The 15462-nt window shown below is 40.0% G+C and overlaps 1 protein-coding gene across 2 annotated transcripts; it reads left to right on the top strand.

Moving 5' to 3' along the window:
- Positions 1-2569: 2569 nt before the first annotated feature.
- On the top strand, positions 2570-15073 carry LOC131351929 (fibulin-7). 2 transcript variants are annotated; one of them, XM_058387666.1, is made up of 8 exons: positions 2570-2817; positions 6768-6927; positions 7015-7185; positions 9169-9294; positions 11084-11266; positions 13218-13355; positions 13442-13577; positions 14315-15073. In XM_058387666.1, exons 1-8 carry the CDS (start codon positions 2752-2754, stop codon positions 14673-14675), a joined length of 1341 nt encoding a protein of 446 aa, XP_058243649.1. In that variant the 5' UTR covers positions 2570-2751; the 3' UTR covers positions 14676-15073. The 2 variants fall into 2 exon arrangements, with proteins under 2 accessions (XP_058243649.1, XP_058243651.1); XM_058387668.1 differs by having other exon boundaries at positions 6768-6921.
- Positions 15074-15462: the final 389 nt, after the last annotated feature.

Raw genomic sequence — 15462 nt, forward strand, 5'->3', positions numbered from 1 at the left:
CCGCTTTAACGCCCATTTCTTACTCTTTTAACCAGAGTACTGTATTTATTTGTTTAATATTATTCATTTAAGTTGCTTATAATTTACCAAGCAATATATTTAGACATCATTCTAAACGTAGAAGATAATCTGTGTACAACATTTAACATTTTTAACTCTTCATAGGATCTGTACACCTTCACTCTCACTGTAAATACCATGGCTCATGCATATGCACGAAAATTTTGAATATGCAAATTGGAACACGCCCCTTTGTCCCTCCGTGATCCCAGCTAACTTTAGCTAATTTAGCAAGCCCGTAATATAATCAGTAGTAAACAGTGCCACTAATTTTTGAAAATTATTCTCCTATTATACGAAACAACAATTGTGTTTATGACGTCTCATAAGTGTGTCACAGAGAAATAGTTAGCTGTCAACAAACCAGCTTGCAGTTATCCCAGTGAGATTTCAGTATCTCAGGTCTCTGTTTGCATTGTCGTATTTTATTTATAAAACAGTAAACAAACTACCTGAACAATTCAAGAGACTCTGATCCATTTTTATTGCTAAAAGATGTGACAAATAATATAAATATGTACACCGATCAGGCCTTTATGGCCACCTGACTAATATTGTGTCGATCCCCCTTTTGCTGACAAAACAGCCCTGACCTGTCGAGGTATGGACTCCATTAGATCCCTGAAGGTGTGCTGTGGTACCTGGTACCATGATGTTAGCAGCAGATACTTTAAGTCCTGTAAGTTTCGTGGTGGGGCCTCCATGGATCGGACTTGTTTGTCCAGCACATCCCACAGATGCTGGATTGGATTGAGATCTGGTGAATTTGGAGGCCAAGTCAACATCTCAAACTCTGTTTATTCCTTGGACTACTTTGATCGATACTGACCACTGCAGACCGGGAACACCCCATAAGAGCTGCAGTTTTGATCCAGTAGTCTAGCCATCACAATTTGTCCCTTTCGTCTTTGTATATCCCAAATACCATAGGATAGACAACAAACCCAACTGTCCACAAGAGCGAGCAGCTTTGAGTGTCTGAACATCTGGAGAAACCATTCCAATGGAGGTAAAACCACAGATTATGAAATCATTATGCAAAGACATTTTCCTTTAAAATGATCATAGCTTATTTTAAAAATGCTTAGTAATCTAACATGACTATTTACAATAAATCATTTGGTTAAGGCTTATACTCAAGGGATTATGATTTGTTTGATCAAAGTCTGGATTCTCATGGCTTACAGATACAGAAAGGAAGATCTTCAGTAGTCCAAACATGCTTCATCACCTCAGTACTTTTTTAGCATGGTTGGATCGCTTGGTCTTTTTTATGTCCCACTCCACAGTGGTGGTTAATATGAAACTCATATGAAAGGAGACACTCAGTAGGACTTTAAAGTAGGACCTTTGTAGTGTTTCATAAATATTTCTGTTTTTCCCTAACCTACTAGAGGCGGTATTTTCATAGATCAGTTCCAAAAATACAAAAATTATTATTTTTTTCACACAAATGTTTGTATCTTCAAAGTAAATGTTGATATCGAACCCATTCCTGCTCTCTGAGATGCTCAGAGTGCTTGTTCATCTAAAAAGCAACTCAGATTTGATCTTCAACCAGTAAAAGTCTGTGTAAGGTTCTCCAACAGAGGGAAAAACACACGTCTGAAAGCCAATAGACTCGTTTTAGATCAGACTCACAGACACGACATCATTCATTCGTTTACAATGATTGAAAATGTCCCATGAAATGATTTCTATTCTGTCGGCAGACTGGAGCACCATTGTGCTGGTAAAAAAGGTTCAATTGCCTCACAGTGCTTTGCTTAGCAACATCCCTGTGAGAAATGGATAGATAACTAACACATATGGACATGAACTGGATTGAAATCATTTCCATTTGCATTTAGACATCACGCTTTTATTCTTGGGGCTGATATCCGGACGTTCACTGAATGGAAAATGGATTCTGTTACGTTCGAAAAGAAATTGCACAGTAATGTCCGTGTCCATTTTTTTCCCTACATAATTCTTCTTTTCTTCTGCCCTCAGATGCACTGAGGAAGGGTTAGTTCTCCCTGCAGAGGGCAGAGTGTTTCTACTCTGGTGTTAGAACCACTCAAGGGTCAGGTCTGCTGCTCTGTGAGTTCACTATACACAGATATTAGTTTAGATTGACTACCAGCTAGCACACTGCAGTGTCCATTTAATGTCCATTTATGTCCCAGCATCACTGTTACATATTGGGTTTAAAAGTTTTAAGATAATTCTACCTACACTTTGGTAGACTACTCTCACTATTTTTTTTATTTATACAAAACGTTTGCTTCAGGAATCCAGGCTGAAATATATATCAGGCTTTTTATTCCTATACTTTCGCCTAATAAAAACAGGTCCGTAGCAGCGCCTGTGAAGTTGTTGACAAGTGGATTTTATACTCCTCCAGGTTAACAAATAGGCTACTAGAACTGAGTGGCTTTTATGAGGAGAAAATTTGGCGTGTGCTTTCCAGAAAAAAAAAGGGAAAGAAGAAAAAACATCAGTCTACGGCGGCGGGTTATAAAAATGAGCCTTGCAGACGGCAGAAGGCTCTCATTTGGATGGCTCTTGAAACTGGCCCCAAGTTGTCTGTGTTATATTTCAGACTTTCACGACTTTTCTGGGACTTTTTAAAGCGAGTTTAAAGACTTGGGAAATTTAATAAGATCCCATAGATTGTTTTGAGCATCGTGTAAGATTTTATTCGGAAAAATGAGTGAACTTGGCATCATACTGCTGATTCTGTGTATCGGTCAGATTCATAGCACCTATGGGCAGGTGAGTGGATTTATATTTTTATATTTAAACACTAATTAGTTTTCTGACTCGAACCAAGAATGTAGGTTTTGTTCTACTTTCATAGTGTGAGTCCTTATGGAATTTTATTCAAAATACATACAAATATTTAAAGACATTCATTTTCAGTGTTTTCTTAAAAAGCTAGGAAAGATCATGTGTGTATTAATGTGTGTTATCGTGGGTATGAATAAGATTGTGCTCAAATGTAGATATTAAGATATACATCAAAGCAACATGCCCATGCTTTACGTTTTCACGTGTAAACTGAACATGTAGCTTAATATGTTTGGCTTGAGGCAAAATATTTGCACAGGAAGTGTTTAAAGGTCAAAGACAGACCTCGTAGCTGTGTGTGTGTGTGTGTGTGTGTGTAAGAGAAACTCACACAGAAACTCTACACATGCTGAAAACATAGCCTAACTTCAGTTTATGAGCACGTACTTTAGATAGTTTAGAAAGTAACATGAATTTATTTTAATAATAAAACATTAATAATAGTCCTCATCAGACCCGGGTTTGATTCCCAGGCATTGCCCAACACCCCAGCCACTAGATGCAGTGCCGGTCCCAAGCCCAGATAAAATGGGAGGGTTGCGTCAGGAAGGGTAACCTGTGCCAGGTTGTTGTGCGGACCAGTTGGTCCTCTGTGGGAACCCTCACACACGTAGGGAGCAGCTGAAAAATCATCAACAGCAATAATAGTCCTCATCATCATCATCATCATCATCCAGCTGACTGGTTGTTAACCAATCACTAGTAAGCTATCAGAGACTCTTAACCTTCTACACAAAACACATCTTCTACTTTATCCTCAAGTTTATTCACCTTTATTACAAGTATGTTAATGAGGCTAAGAGTCAAGAATACTTACAATTTGTACATGTGGTTTTGAATGAAGTGCACTAGGTGTTGAGTAATTGACTAATCTAACACACTGACTAATCTAAGTCCAAAAACATGTGTTTCACATGATTTAAGATTCAAACTCAAATAAAGAAATCCCAAATCCCTTACTTATAAGCACAGTATATCTTCAAGGACGGTTTCAGTGTGCTATGATTATATGTACTTAAAGCATCTATAGTATATGTATTTAAGGTAGCTTGAGTCAGTGTGGAATAACTGCGTAAAATTACTGTAAATAAATTGAACTATTTTGCAGAGTGCGTTGTCAAACCGCATTACTCTCATTACTCGCTCACTTAAAGCATGAGTCTCCAGTGAGCCATGTTAACTCCATGCTTCATAATCAACCAACAAGATGTTTTCACAGCATGTGCAAATATTGAGCTTACTTACATAAGTCATGAGTGATGAAAACACGGAAAAAAGTGCCCTTCCCCTCGAGGGCAGCCAATCAGAAGCATGTACAGTATTGGGAATGTTAAGGGTTGAATTGAAAGACTTCGTATTTCATAATGATCAAAAGATGCAAGATCAGTTGAAGAGGACAGGCGCCATTTTGCTTCCTCGTGTCAGTGCTGCTAATTGGTTTGTTTATTAGAGATGTTCTCCCAGGGATCTCTGGTTTCTTTCTGCATGCCAAGAGAATATGATGGACCAATACAGTAGGTCTGCATTGTATTCATTCTATATGGCCAAACGTTTATGGATACCATGTGGTTCTTCCCCAAACTGTTGCTGAAAACTGTTGCTGGAAGCACAAAATTGTCTAGAAAGTCGCTGTAGCTTTACAGTGTCCTTTACTGGAACTAAGCTCAAACACCGTTCCAACTTGACAAAGCCCCTGAGCTCCATGAAGACATGGTGTAGAGGTTCAGGTTGGAGTGGAAGATCTCGAGTGCCCTGCACAGAGCTCTGACTCTGACTCAACTCCACTGAACACCATCAGAAGGAACTGAACCCCAGATTTCCTCACTTGGAAAGAGTGGAGGTTATTATCAGAGAAGAGGGAAATATTCGGGAACAGGATGTTTAAAGAGCACATATGAAAAGACATTTTATTATGTGTAGTTATTTAACACAAGAGTCAGTGAAGTGAAGGTTGTATGAATCTACAGTGTGGGATAGAAAGAAATCAGCCACAGCATCAGACTTGTGATGGTGTTGTATTTAGTACCACCAAAGTGTATATTTGGGATGTGGTAGCTCAGTGGGGAAGTGTAGTGAAGTGTGATTTCGAATCTCGGGACCACTAATCTGTGACTGCTGGGCCCCTGAGTAAGGCCCCTAGTTGTATACCGGAAATAACATTTCTGCCAAATGCCAGAAATGTAAAAAAATCCACTTTAGCCATTTGTTTACCAAAAATATGATGATGGGTAGAAGTTTTTATGCATTAAATGCATTTCTTTTCCTTAATGTACCTTCATGTATACCGATCCTGAGATACTCTGCAGTAAATAAGATGTAAGGTTCGAGTCTTGCCAACAGTTTTCAGTCTCGCACGTCCACACAGCCCTCGCTGTTTCTAACTTCTGAACAAATTACCTAAAATCGTTTGGACTGAACCACATCAGGCCTGCCCTTCCTTTCTGTAAGCGCTAAGATTTTTTCGTGTAAAGCTCTGCATACACTCTGTCCATTCACCTCACGAGCACAATCTAGTCTTTCAGTTCAGCCCTCCGGCCTCCACTTGCAGGTGACGTCATGAGGGACGTCATGAGGCCAGACACTGCATCATTCACGACTGAACACAGTCTATAGAATAAAACCACAGCAAGCTTTAATCGTTTACAGGAATAAAAGAAAGAAAGAAATCTCATTGCTTATTAATCCTAGAGAAGATATTAAACGTGTGAGTGTGGGAATATGAATTAGCTACTCTGTCAGTGAGACATGCTAATATCCTGGCTAACAAATAATTTAAGAATTCTCAAATCTGATTGGTCAGAAAGCTTCGAGTAATTTTCTATAACAGCTAGTTCAGGCGCAAATCATAGCTTCCTGATAATTCTTATGCGTTATTGTTTCTATAGCAACAGCTCACACAGCACAGCACTGTTGTGTTTTCTTTAACCATTTTTAACTGGGAGAAATTGTTCATAGATCTAGATTATGTTCCTACCACATCCGATTCGTTCACTAAGCAATATGCTGTAATATGAATAACATAGCCATCGAGCCCCAGCACTGCCAAGCTGCCATTGTTGAGCCCTTGAGCATGGCCCTTAACCCTCTCTCTGCTCCAGGGGTGCTGTATCAGCCCTGACCCTGTGTTCTGACCCCAACTGCTACAGTGGAACCTGTATTCGTTCTGGAGGCGAGTTCTTAAGGTGAAAATTTGTATTGCGAAACAAATTTTCCCATAAGAAATAATGTAAATGGAGATAATCCGTTCCAGCCTCCCAAAAATATGAGCAATATTCCCAATACGAAGCGTATGTAAACTGTACGGCTGCTTACAAAGAACTGACCCAAGCCAAGCATTCAATGTCAAGGGTCTTCACAGAAAGTCGTGCCACCAAGCTTGGGCTAATAATAGAACAGACCGGCCACACCACCAATCTGTCAACAAAAAAACGCCCGAAAAATCACCTAGCTTTTGAACGCATGCTGAAAGCAACGTCAGTATCGTGGGTTGACTCTTTCCAAACAGCTTTCACTGACTGAAAATAAATTCGTAAACTTGTTTCGGTTGGCTTCACTCGGCTTTCCACTGACGCTAGCAAGTTTTGAACATCTCCTGGACATACGCATAACTTAGGTAGTGTCCAGTTTGGTTCGGTTCATTCAAATGTCGAAAATGCTTCATATGCTGATACAAATTTCTTACAAAATTTCAGTTCTTAAGGTGAAAATTCACAAGAGAGAGCATTCGTATGCCGAGGTTCCACAGTATACGTAAATGTACATGTAATGTACATATATGTGACAAAGGCTGTTTCCTTCATATTAAAAATCCTGGCGCTTATGAAGGTCTTATTACGCAACTCTCGACATCACAGCACCGTGTCCGTTCCCTGCAGGAATGTCCTAGTACTCAGGAGCTGCAAATTTCCCTACGCCAAGCACAAAAGCTGCTGGCGTCACACGAGGCCTCGTACCTGCAGAGTCTGCGCAGCCTGAAGAGGAAAATCAGCCAGCTGCAGAACAGCACGGCCCGCATGCCTTCCAGACCCGGTGACGGTAACAGCTTCAGTTTTTGGAGAGAAAAAAAACCACAGTGGATCATGTAATAACACACTGATTTATTCATTCTCTGTTTCTACACAGCTTCCTGTCCCAAACTGGACACTCCTGTCAATGGGCGAAAATTAGGGAAGGTTCTACTTCCGGGTCATGAGGTTCACTTCTTGTGCGATCCGGGCTACGAGCTGGTGGGGTCAGAGACCCGGCAGTGTAAGGACACCCTCACCTGGAGCGGCCAGCAAGCCGTCTGCAAGGGTCAGTAAGATACATGAGGAAATCAATATATTGGCAACATTTTATCCAAAGGAAGTGGTTATAAAGCTACATGACGCTACACAAGCCCTTTATGTCTACTTTTGGACTGCTAAATGTCATTTTTATAATATATATATATTATATATATATATATAATTTATAATATATATAATATATATAATTTTTAAAATTTCTACTTAACTTAAATCCTATATGTCAACAGACATACAGCTACATAGACATTTAAAAAGCCTGTTCTGTCTATGCTGTTGAACTGCTTTAGTTGGTTTTGAGTAATGACATTTTACTGCGTTCACAGGGCTACATGACATGTACATACATAACCATGCATAACAACTGACATAAATCTACATAAGCATTTACAAAGGCTTATTAAAAGTCTGTCAGCTATTGGACTGTTTTTGTCAATTAATTTTGTCATGACACTTGACTGTGTTCAGAAGGCTGCATAAGACCTGCATAAGCCCTATATGATAGCTGACATAAAGCTTTATGAGCATGCGTCAGATGTTAGGCAGCTTTTGTCAAACTGACATTCAGTCAATAGCACCTGTGTGAAGTAACAGACACTTTACTTTGTTCACCTGGATGTGTGATCCCCATATAAGCCCTATACGACATCTGACATAAGTCTACATTGGCGTTTATAAAGGCTTGTTTAAATGTATGTCAGCTCATAGGCTGCTTTGTCACTTTGACAACATGTTGTCATTATGCCTATGTCAAGTGATGGATAAAGGATGTGTTATGATATTTTACTGTGTTCCCATGGCAACACAAGTCCTGCATGAGCCCTTTATATCAATTGACATAAAGTTACATAAACCTTTATAAACGTATTCGGCTTCTGTCGGCTGTTGGACAGCTTTTGTTAGTTTTGACATTAAGTTGATATAAAGCTTCAGTAAAGTGATAAATGTATGTCGGCATAAATTTGTTATAACATTCTTTTGGTGTTCATTAGGCTTCATTACATGTACATTAGATTATTGGACTGCTTTCATCTATTCTGGTAACAGTTTAACCTACGTATCTGATGTGACAGATTGTTGTTATGACACCTGACTGTGTTCAAATATAGGTCTATATGACACCCACTTAGGCCCTATATGACAGCTGATGTAAAGCTACATAAACATTTATAAAGGCTTAGTGTAAGATCCGCATTATGTAGGTCTTACATATGACAAAAGAGTCTCAGTGGCTATGATGTTCTAATGTACATCACAGAAAAGTAAATCAGCTCAGAAAGTGTCATAACCACTTTATGTCAACTCTATGATCTATGTTACGTTTTTTTACGATCTATATTGTTATGGTTCAAATGTGGACGTTTTTATGACAGCTACCGTTGAACATAGGTTATGTCATTGCCATAAAGATCTTATGTAGCTATATGAACACCACCCTTTTACAAAAGCCCCTATGTTTTTTGTGCAGCACGGTAAAGGTTTAGGATTAGACCCTGCGTCACGGTTGCTTTCTCACTCCTTCTACTTGTCTAGCCTCATTACTCATCTTTTTTCCAACTCCACCCCATCACCCTCACTTCCCTCATCGTTGCTTTGACTTTTTCCTGTCTCGAAAATTCTCTTTTACACATCGCTCACGTTATCGCCCCCATTGTTCCCCAGGAAAAGACGTTTTCGATTTCACATGCTCCTCAGCATGATTGAGTTTCATTTGGCTTCTGTGAATTTTTGGGCCCGGTGCATTGTTTTACACACCATTTAATTTCAGACAGCGGTCCAACAAGTCGATTAGGCTCGCCGAACGCTCTGTCGGCACCAGAGAAAGCTGGCTGTGAAAGCACTGAGCACAGGACATACTTTACTTAATCTCTGCATCAGTATCATAGTATAAAGTTACATGAAGCTGTTCATCCAACAGAGCTCCGCATACCTTAATGCATCTGCTCAGTGTTAGGGATAGATTAATGACTGAATTCTTGTCTTTTCTCAGAAAGAAACGAGTGTGCCTCTTCACCCTGTGCCAATGGGGGTTCATGCACAGATGAAGTGAATGGATTCACATGCGTATGTGCCAGAGGATGGGCTGGACCTACATGCCAGTCTCCGACCCCGACGTGTGAGGATATTGAAATTGTTAACATTGTTTTGAAAACACTAATGTAGATCAATTAAAAAGAAAAAGAAATTATTGGGTGTTCCTGGAAATCACGTTCTATCATACAAGAGTTTGTGTTGCATTGACATACACTATATTGCCAAAAGTTTTGGGACACCCCTTCAAATCATTGAATTCAGGTGTTGGTTCAGGAGTTGGGCTCGGCCACTTCCAGTGAAAGGAACTCTTAATGCTTCAGCTTCATACCAAGACATTTTGGACAATTTCATGCTCCCAACTTTGTGGGAAGAGTTTGGGGATGACCCCTTCCTGTTCCAACATGACTGCACACCAGTGACCAAAGCAAGGTCCATAAAGACATGGATGAGTGAGTTTGGTGTGGAGGAACTTGAGTCCTGACCTCAACCCCATAGAACACCTTTGGGATGAATTAGAACAGAGATTGTGAGCCAGACCATCCTACATCAGTGCCTGACCTCACAAATGCGCTTCTAGAGGAATGGTCAAAAATTCCCATAAACACTCTCCTAAACCTTGTGGAAAGCCTTCCCAGAAGAGCTGAAGCTGTTATAGATGCAAAGGGCGGGACAACTCCATATTACATTCATGTGCATGTAAAGGCAGACGTCCCAAAACTTTTGGTAATATAGTGTATAAAAGGACACATACGCACAACTAAAGGTTGACAATGAAGCAAAATCATTAGAAAAGTATGTAATTATGGTTAAGTATGTATATCTGATCAGTATTAGAAAAGTGGCAAAATACCATCACCATCAACAAGGAGCATATCACAAGACAAGAGACGTCTGTAGCAGTGTATCCTGTTGTGAGGAACATTTGTGCAGAAAAATGTTTTACTTGGTTAGAAAACACACATTCACTCAGGACAGATGGTCGAAACAGACCGAAAAATTTCCTGAGGCCATAGTGTTTCCAAAACAGTTAAATCTACATCTTTACCTCAAGTTTCGACTCAACCTATGAACCTTCAAGAAACCTTTATACTCAAACACCCAAACCCTGAAGGAAATCTCGCACTGAACAACAAGAACAACAACAAAAAAAAATGCACATAACTTATTGCTTTCTACGTCTACTTCTGCAACAAGACTGATGTCCCAGCATCTTTAGACTTGGTGTGATCTGCCCAAGCATAAAGACATGTTTGTTTTCCAAGTAGACAATCAGGCACTTCTGTAAGTCGCTGTGGATAAAAGTGTCTGCCAAACGCTATAACTGTAAATAAAGCAAACAGAATTCCACACAAGTCGAAAGCACATATTTAGAGTAATGATCTAGAAAAACCACACACTACTGAGGCTGTTTTTTTTACAACGCATGATCTTTAACTACCTGCAAGCCGAAGTGCATGAAGAAACCATGGACACTATTAATATAAATATATATTTTTAAAAATCAGTTCTGTTTATCTGTTTTAAATAAGCTATGATGCTATATACACAATGTAAATACCCAAGTGTTTTGCATGAAAAGAGATCTGGAATAGTTATAGACTGACTTGGTATTAAATAAAATGAAAGATGGAGTCTGCAATTTTTAAATACAGTTTCACGACCTATAATAATCATAGGATCACACAGATACTTTACAAAACCTTTGGATCACAATATATCCATGGAACAGATCTGGATGGCTTTTTCATTTTAACTTTCTGTTCAACATTTTTCTGGCCCTGAAATAAGCTTTGCTGTGCTTTTGATGTAAATGTGTAGTATTGTATATGCAGCTCCTAATTCTTTTCCGACATATCCTTCTCTTCCTCCAGTTTTCGCCACCACAACCAACATCTCTGCCTCCACCTCTGGAGCTGCAGCTGCCACCACGTTCCCTTTAACGACTCTGCTTCCATTTGTGCAGCCGTCCAAGTGCAGCCAGGTCCAGGGCACCACACACTGCAGCTGTGAGGCGGGATACACCATTTCAGGCCGGGACACCAGCATCTGTACAGGTGGGAAATGAGATATGCATAGTACTTAAGAAACTTTCACATAAGTATTTACATCTTTAAAAAAATGAATGGGGAAATTCACATGTATGAACCTGTAACTCAGGGGACTCCTATATACTCCTAGGTCTATAGAGCAGGACCAAACTTCCTGCTCTATAGACCCCCTGTGTGATACATGATATCAGAATCAGAAAGATTATTTTAGCCTAAGAGATTCCCAATACGATTTGAGAAGCTTGTGTGAAGAACATTGATACTCATTCGATGAAGCTAGGAACTTTTTACTTGACACAGATGACTGTTGACTTGATTTGGATCTGGAAGCTAAAACTAAGGCTCTGGATTTAACTCGGACTCTTCTGCTTGGGACAATCTAAACAGACTCTAAAGCCAGGGACTATAGCATCAGTTTGATTTCCATGGCTAGGAACTAGACTTGGAATGTACCACATTTGGATTCTAGAGCTGGGGATTATAGACTCTTGGTTTGTGGCACAACTTGATTTAGACTCTCGATTTACATTTACATTCCTGGCATTTGGCAGATCCATAGCTACTTGCAATTTATTTATCCATAAATTTTATACAACTGAGCAATTGAGGATTAAGGGCCTTGCTCAAGGGCCCAGCAGAGGCAGATTGGTGGACCTGGGATTCAAACTCACAACCTTCCAATCAGTAACCCAACACCTTAACCACCACTAACCTTAACACTTACGGGTTTGGCTCAGATTCAGCTCCTTGAGACTCTGGACTAAACTCTACAGTCGATTTGGAGTCTGAATCTCTCTGCAACTCTGGACTCGACTCATTTATATTTCATTCAAACTCTGGACATAATCGGGAACCTGTGGCTAAGGGCTCAGAAATTAACTCAAATTCTGCTGCTTGAGGCTTTAGAGCTGATTCCAACTCTAAACCTTAGGACTAATAACTCAACTTGAAATCTATGGTTTGTGATTCAACTTGATTCAGACTCTAGACTTCTGTTCCTTGGGAGTCTGGTCTCCATTAAGTGCTAAACACAGACTTTATAGTTGATTTGAAAACTAAAGTTAGAAACTCTTGAGATTAGATGACTAGTGACTCTGGGCTTGATTTGGATCTGGAATCTAAAACTAAGGCTCTGGATTCAACTCTTCTGTTTGGGACAGTCTAATCAGACTCTAAAGCTAGGGACTGTAGCATCAGTTTGATTTCCATTGCAAGGAACTAGACTTGGAATGTACCACTTGTGGCTCAATTTGATTCAGACTCTCAGTTTGAACTCTGCTCCTCTTCACTTGACTCAGATTTGTCTCCTTAAGACTCTGGACTAAACTCTGCACTTGAATTGGAATCTACATCTCTCTGGAACTCTGGACTTAAGGCCTGATTCCAACTCTAAACCTTAGGACTTATAAATCAACTCAAAATTTAGGGTTTGTGACTGAACTTGATTCAGACTTAAGGACTTTCCATTTGGCAGACGCTGTTATCCAGAGTGTTTTAATATTCATCCCATTACATTTGACTCAGATTAGATGATTAGTGACGCTGGAATCAGTGGGCTGTCAACAGTTTGGGGCTTTGGAATCTAAAACTAAGACTCTGGATTCATCTTGGAATGTACCACTTTTGGAGTCTAAAGCTGGGGATTATAGACTCAACTTGAATCTACTGTATAGTTTGTGGCTCAGCTTGATTCAGACACTCAGGGAGAACTCTGCTCCTCTAGATTTAGGGGCTTGATTCTGCTGCTTTAGACTCTGGATTAAACTCTACAGATGAAGCTATGACACAATTTAGGCGCTACAGCTATGGACTATAGACTCAACTTGACCTTAGATAACAAACTAATCTATGGTTTGTGACTCAGTTTGATCGAGACTCTTCTAGTTCTAGAAACTATGGCCTCAATTCTGACTAAAAATGGACTTCAGCAACCCCATGTTTCTGGTATTTTTCTCAGACATTGATGAGTGTGAAGTGTTCCATAACGGCCCGGCAGGTCGTTTGTGTGTTCATGCTTGCGTTAACACCCCGGGTGGTTATCGCTGTTCGTGCCCAGCTGGCTACCAAGTGAGCCGAGATGGCCGAAGCTGCAGAGGTGAGTCAAACCCTTTTGTCGCAATCTTTATGTAAATCTCGATATATCTTTTGCATACGCACACGTTCACCTGATCTTGCATGCAGATATTGACGAATGCGCCACACGGCAGAACAACTGCACCCGTGATCGCCTGTGCGTCAACACCTATGGCGGTTTTCAATGTGTAAAGGTGGAGTGTCCGCGCACCCGGAACGTCACCTACGCCAAAACCTCGCCCACGTAAGTATTTCGAGACGACGTACAACACATGACCATTCCAAGTTGAGATTATCTAGTATATTAATAATTTATACACCGACCAGGCATAACATTATGACTAGCTGCCTAAAGGGGGTTGGTCCACCTTTTGCTGCCAAAACAGCCCTGACCCATCATGCACTGTGACACCTTTCTGTCAGAACCAGCATTAACTTCTTCAGCAGTGTGAGCAACAGTAGCTCGTCTGTTGGATCGGCTCACACGGACCAGCCTTCTCTCCCCACGTGCATCAGTGAGCCTTGGCCATCCATGACCCTGTCTCTGGTACACCACTGTTCCTTTCTTGGACCACTTTTGATAGATACTGACCACTGCAGACCGGTAACACCCCATAGAGCTGCAGTTTTGGAGATGTTCTGATCCAGTGGTCTAGCCATCACAATTTGGCCCTTCGTCAAACTCGCTCAAATCCTTACACTTGTCCCTATTTCCTGCTTCTAACACATCAACTTTGAGGACAAAATGTTGACTTGCTGCCTAATATATCCCACCCACTAACAGGTGAGGAGATCATCAGTCTTATTCACTTCACCTCTCACTGTTCATAATGTTATGCTTGATCGGTGTATATTAAGCATTAGGAAAAGAACAACTTTCTATAAATAGCACACTGCTGTAACTAATATCATTCGCATAATTTGGACCCTGATATACGCAGAGTAGCTCATTTTCCCATCCTGCATGTTTCATTAACCCAGGCGCTGTGAGAGAAACCCCTGCCCTGTAGACAATAAAGCGTGCTCTCAGGCTCCCGTCTCCATCTCCTACCACCACATGTCAGTGGTGTCAAATCTCTCGGCTCCGAGGGTCTTGTTCCGTGTCTCAGCGCTACGGATGATTGGAGATGCTCTGCGTTTCGCTGTGTTAGAGAGCCGCGGGAGACGCCATTTCAGCATCCAGCGGTCAGACCGGCAGACCGGAGAGCTGCTGCTGCTCAGCCCCATCCAGGGCCCTGACACTCTGGAGGTGGAGGTGGAAATGAGCGAGCTGGAGAAGAGGGAGCTGATCGGGCGCTACATCACCAAGATCACCTTTTTCATCTCACAGTACGAGTTCTAGAGTTCAAGAGGAATGTTAAAATTGTCAATCATAATTACAATAATAATAATATTAAATAATAATGATAATATAGATTTGACACTTCGACTGGAGAATAGATTTACTGTATGATAAATCCATTCGGAGTTCTAAATGATAGTAGGGTCAAAAAATCCAGTTAAAATTTTTTTCCAGTTTTAATTTAGTTTATTATTCCATATTTTATCATATTGATTGTAATTTTTTATACACATTCTCTGTCAAATTAAATTTCCCAGACAGTAATACTGTACATCATGTTTAACTCATTTAAAGGAGCCCTTTGTGATTTTTAGCCTCTGCTGCTGCTTGAATTGTAATAAATAATAATTTTTTTTAAAGTATTAAAAATTATTTGACCTTCCATCTTCACTCACCCTGTTGCCTTTTTTATTTTATTTTTTTTATAATTTTTTAATTATTTTTTTAATATATATATATATATATATATATATATATATATATATATATATATAAACATGGACAGGGCTAAGTAGCTGTGTTAAAACTGGAGCCGAGGCCAATTTACGGGCCAGAAAAAAATGTCAAAGCAAAGCATGAATCTTTTTGAAGTAGATTATTCATATCGTTGATTAGAAACACTGCTCCTTGAAGTCTAAAAATAATTCTTAGGGTTAACTCTCTGAGTTAGGAGTTTGCAGATTTGGTACAAATGCTACGATCATTATGAAAGAATAATTCCTATAATAAGAGCAAACAGCCTTCAGTATTCTGTACTCTTGCATGGATTCAGATATGTTACGAATGG

Source organism: Hemibagrus wyckioides, linkage group LG04 (assembly GCF_019097595.1).
Source record: "Hemibagrus wyckioides isolate EC202008001 linkage group LG04, SWU_Hwy_1.0, whole genome shotgun sequence".
Classification (NCBI taxonomy): Eukaryota; Metazoa; Chordata; class Actinopteri; order Siluriformes; family Bagridae; genus Hemibagrus; species Hemibagrus wyckioides.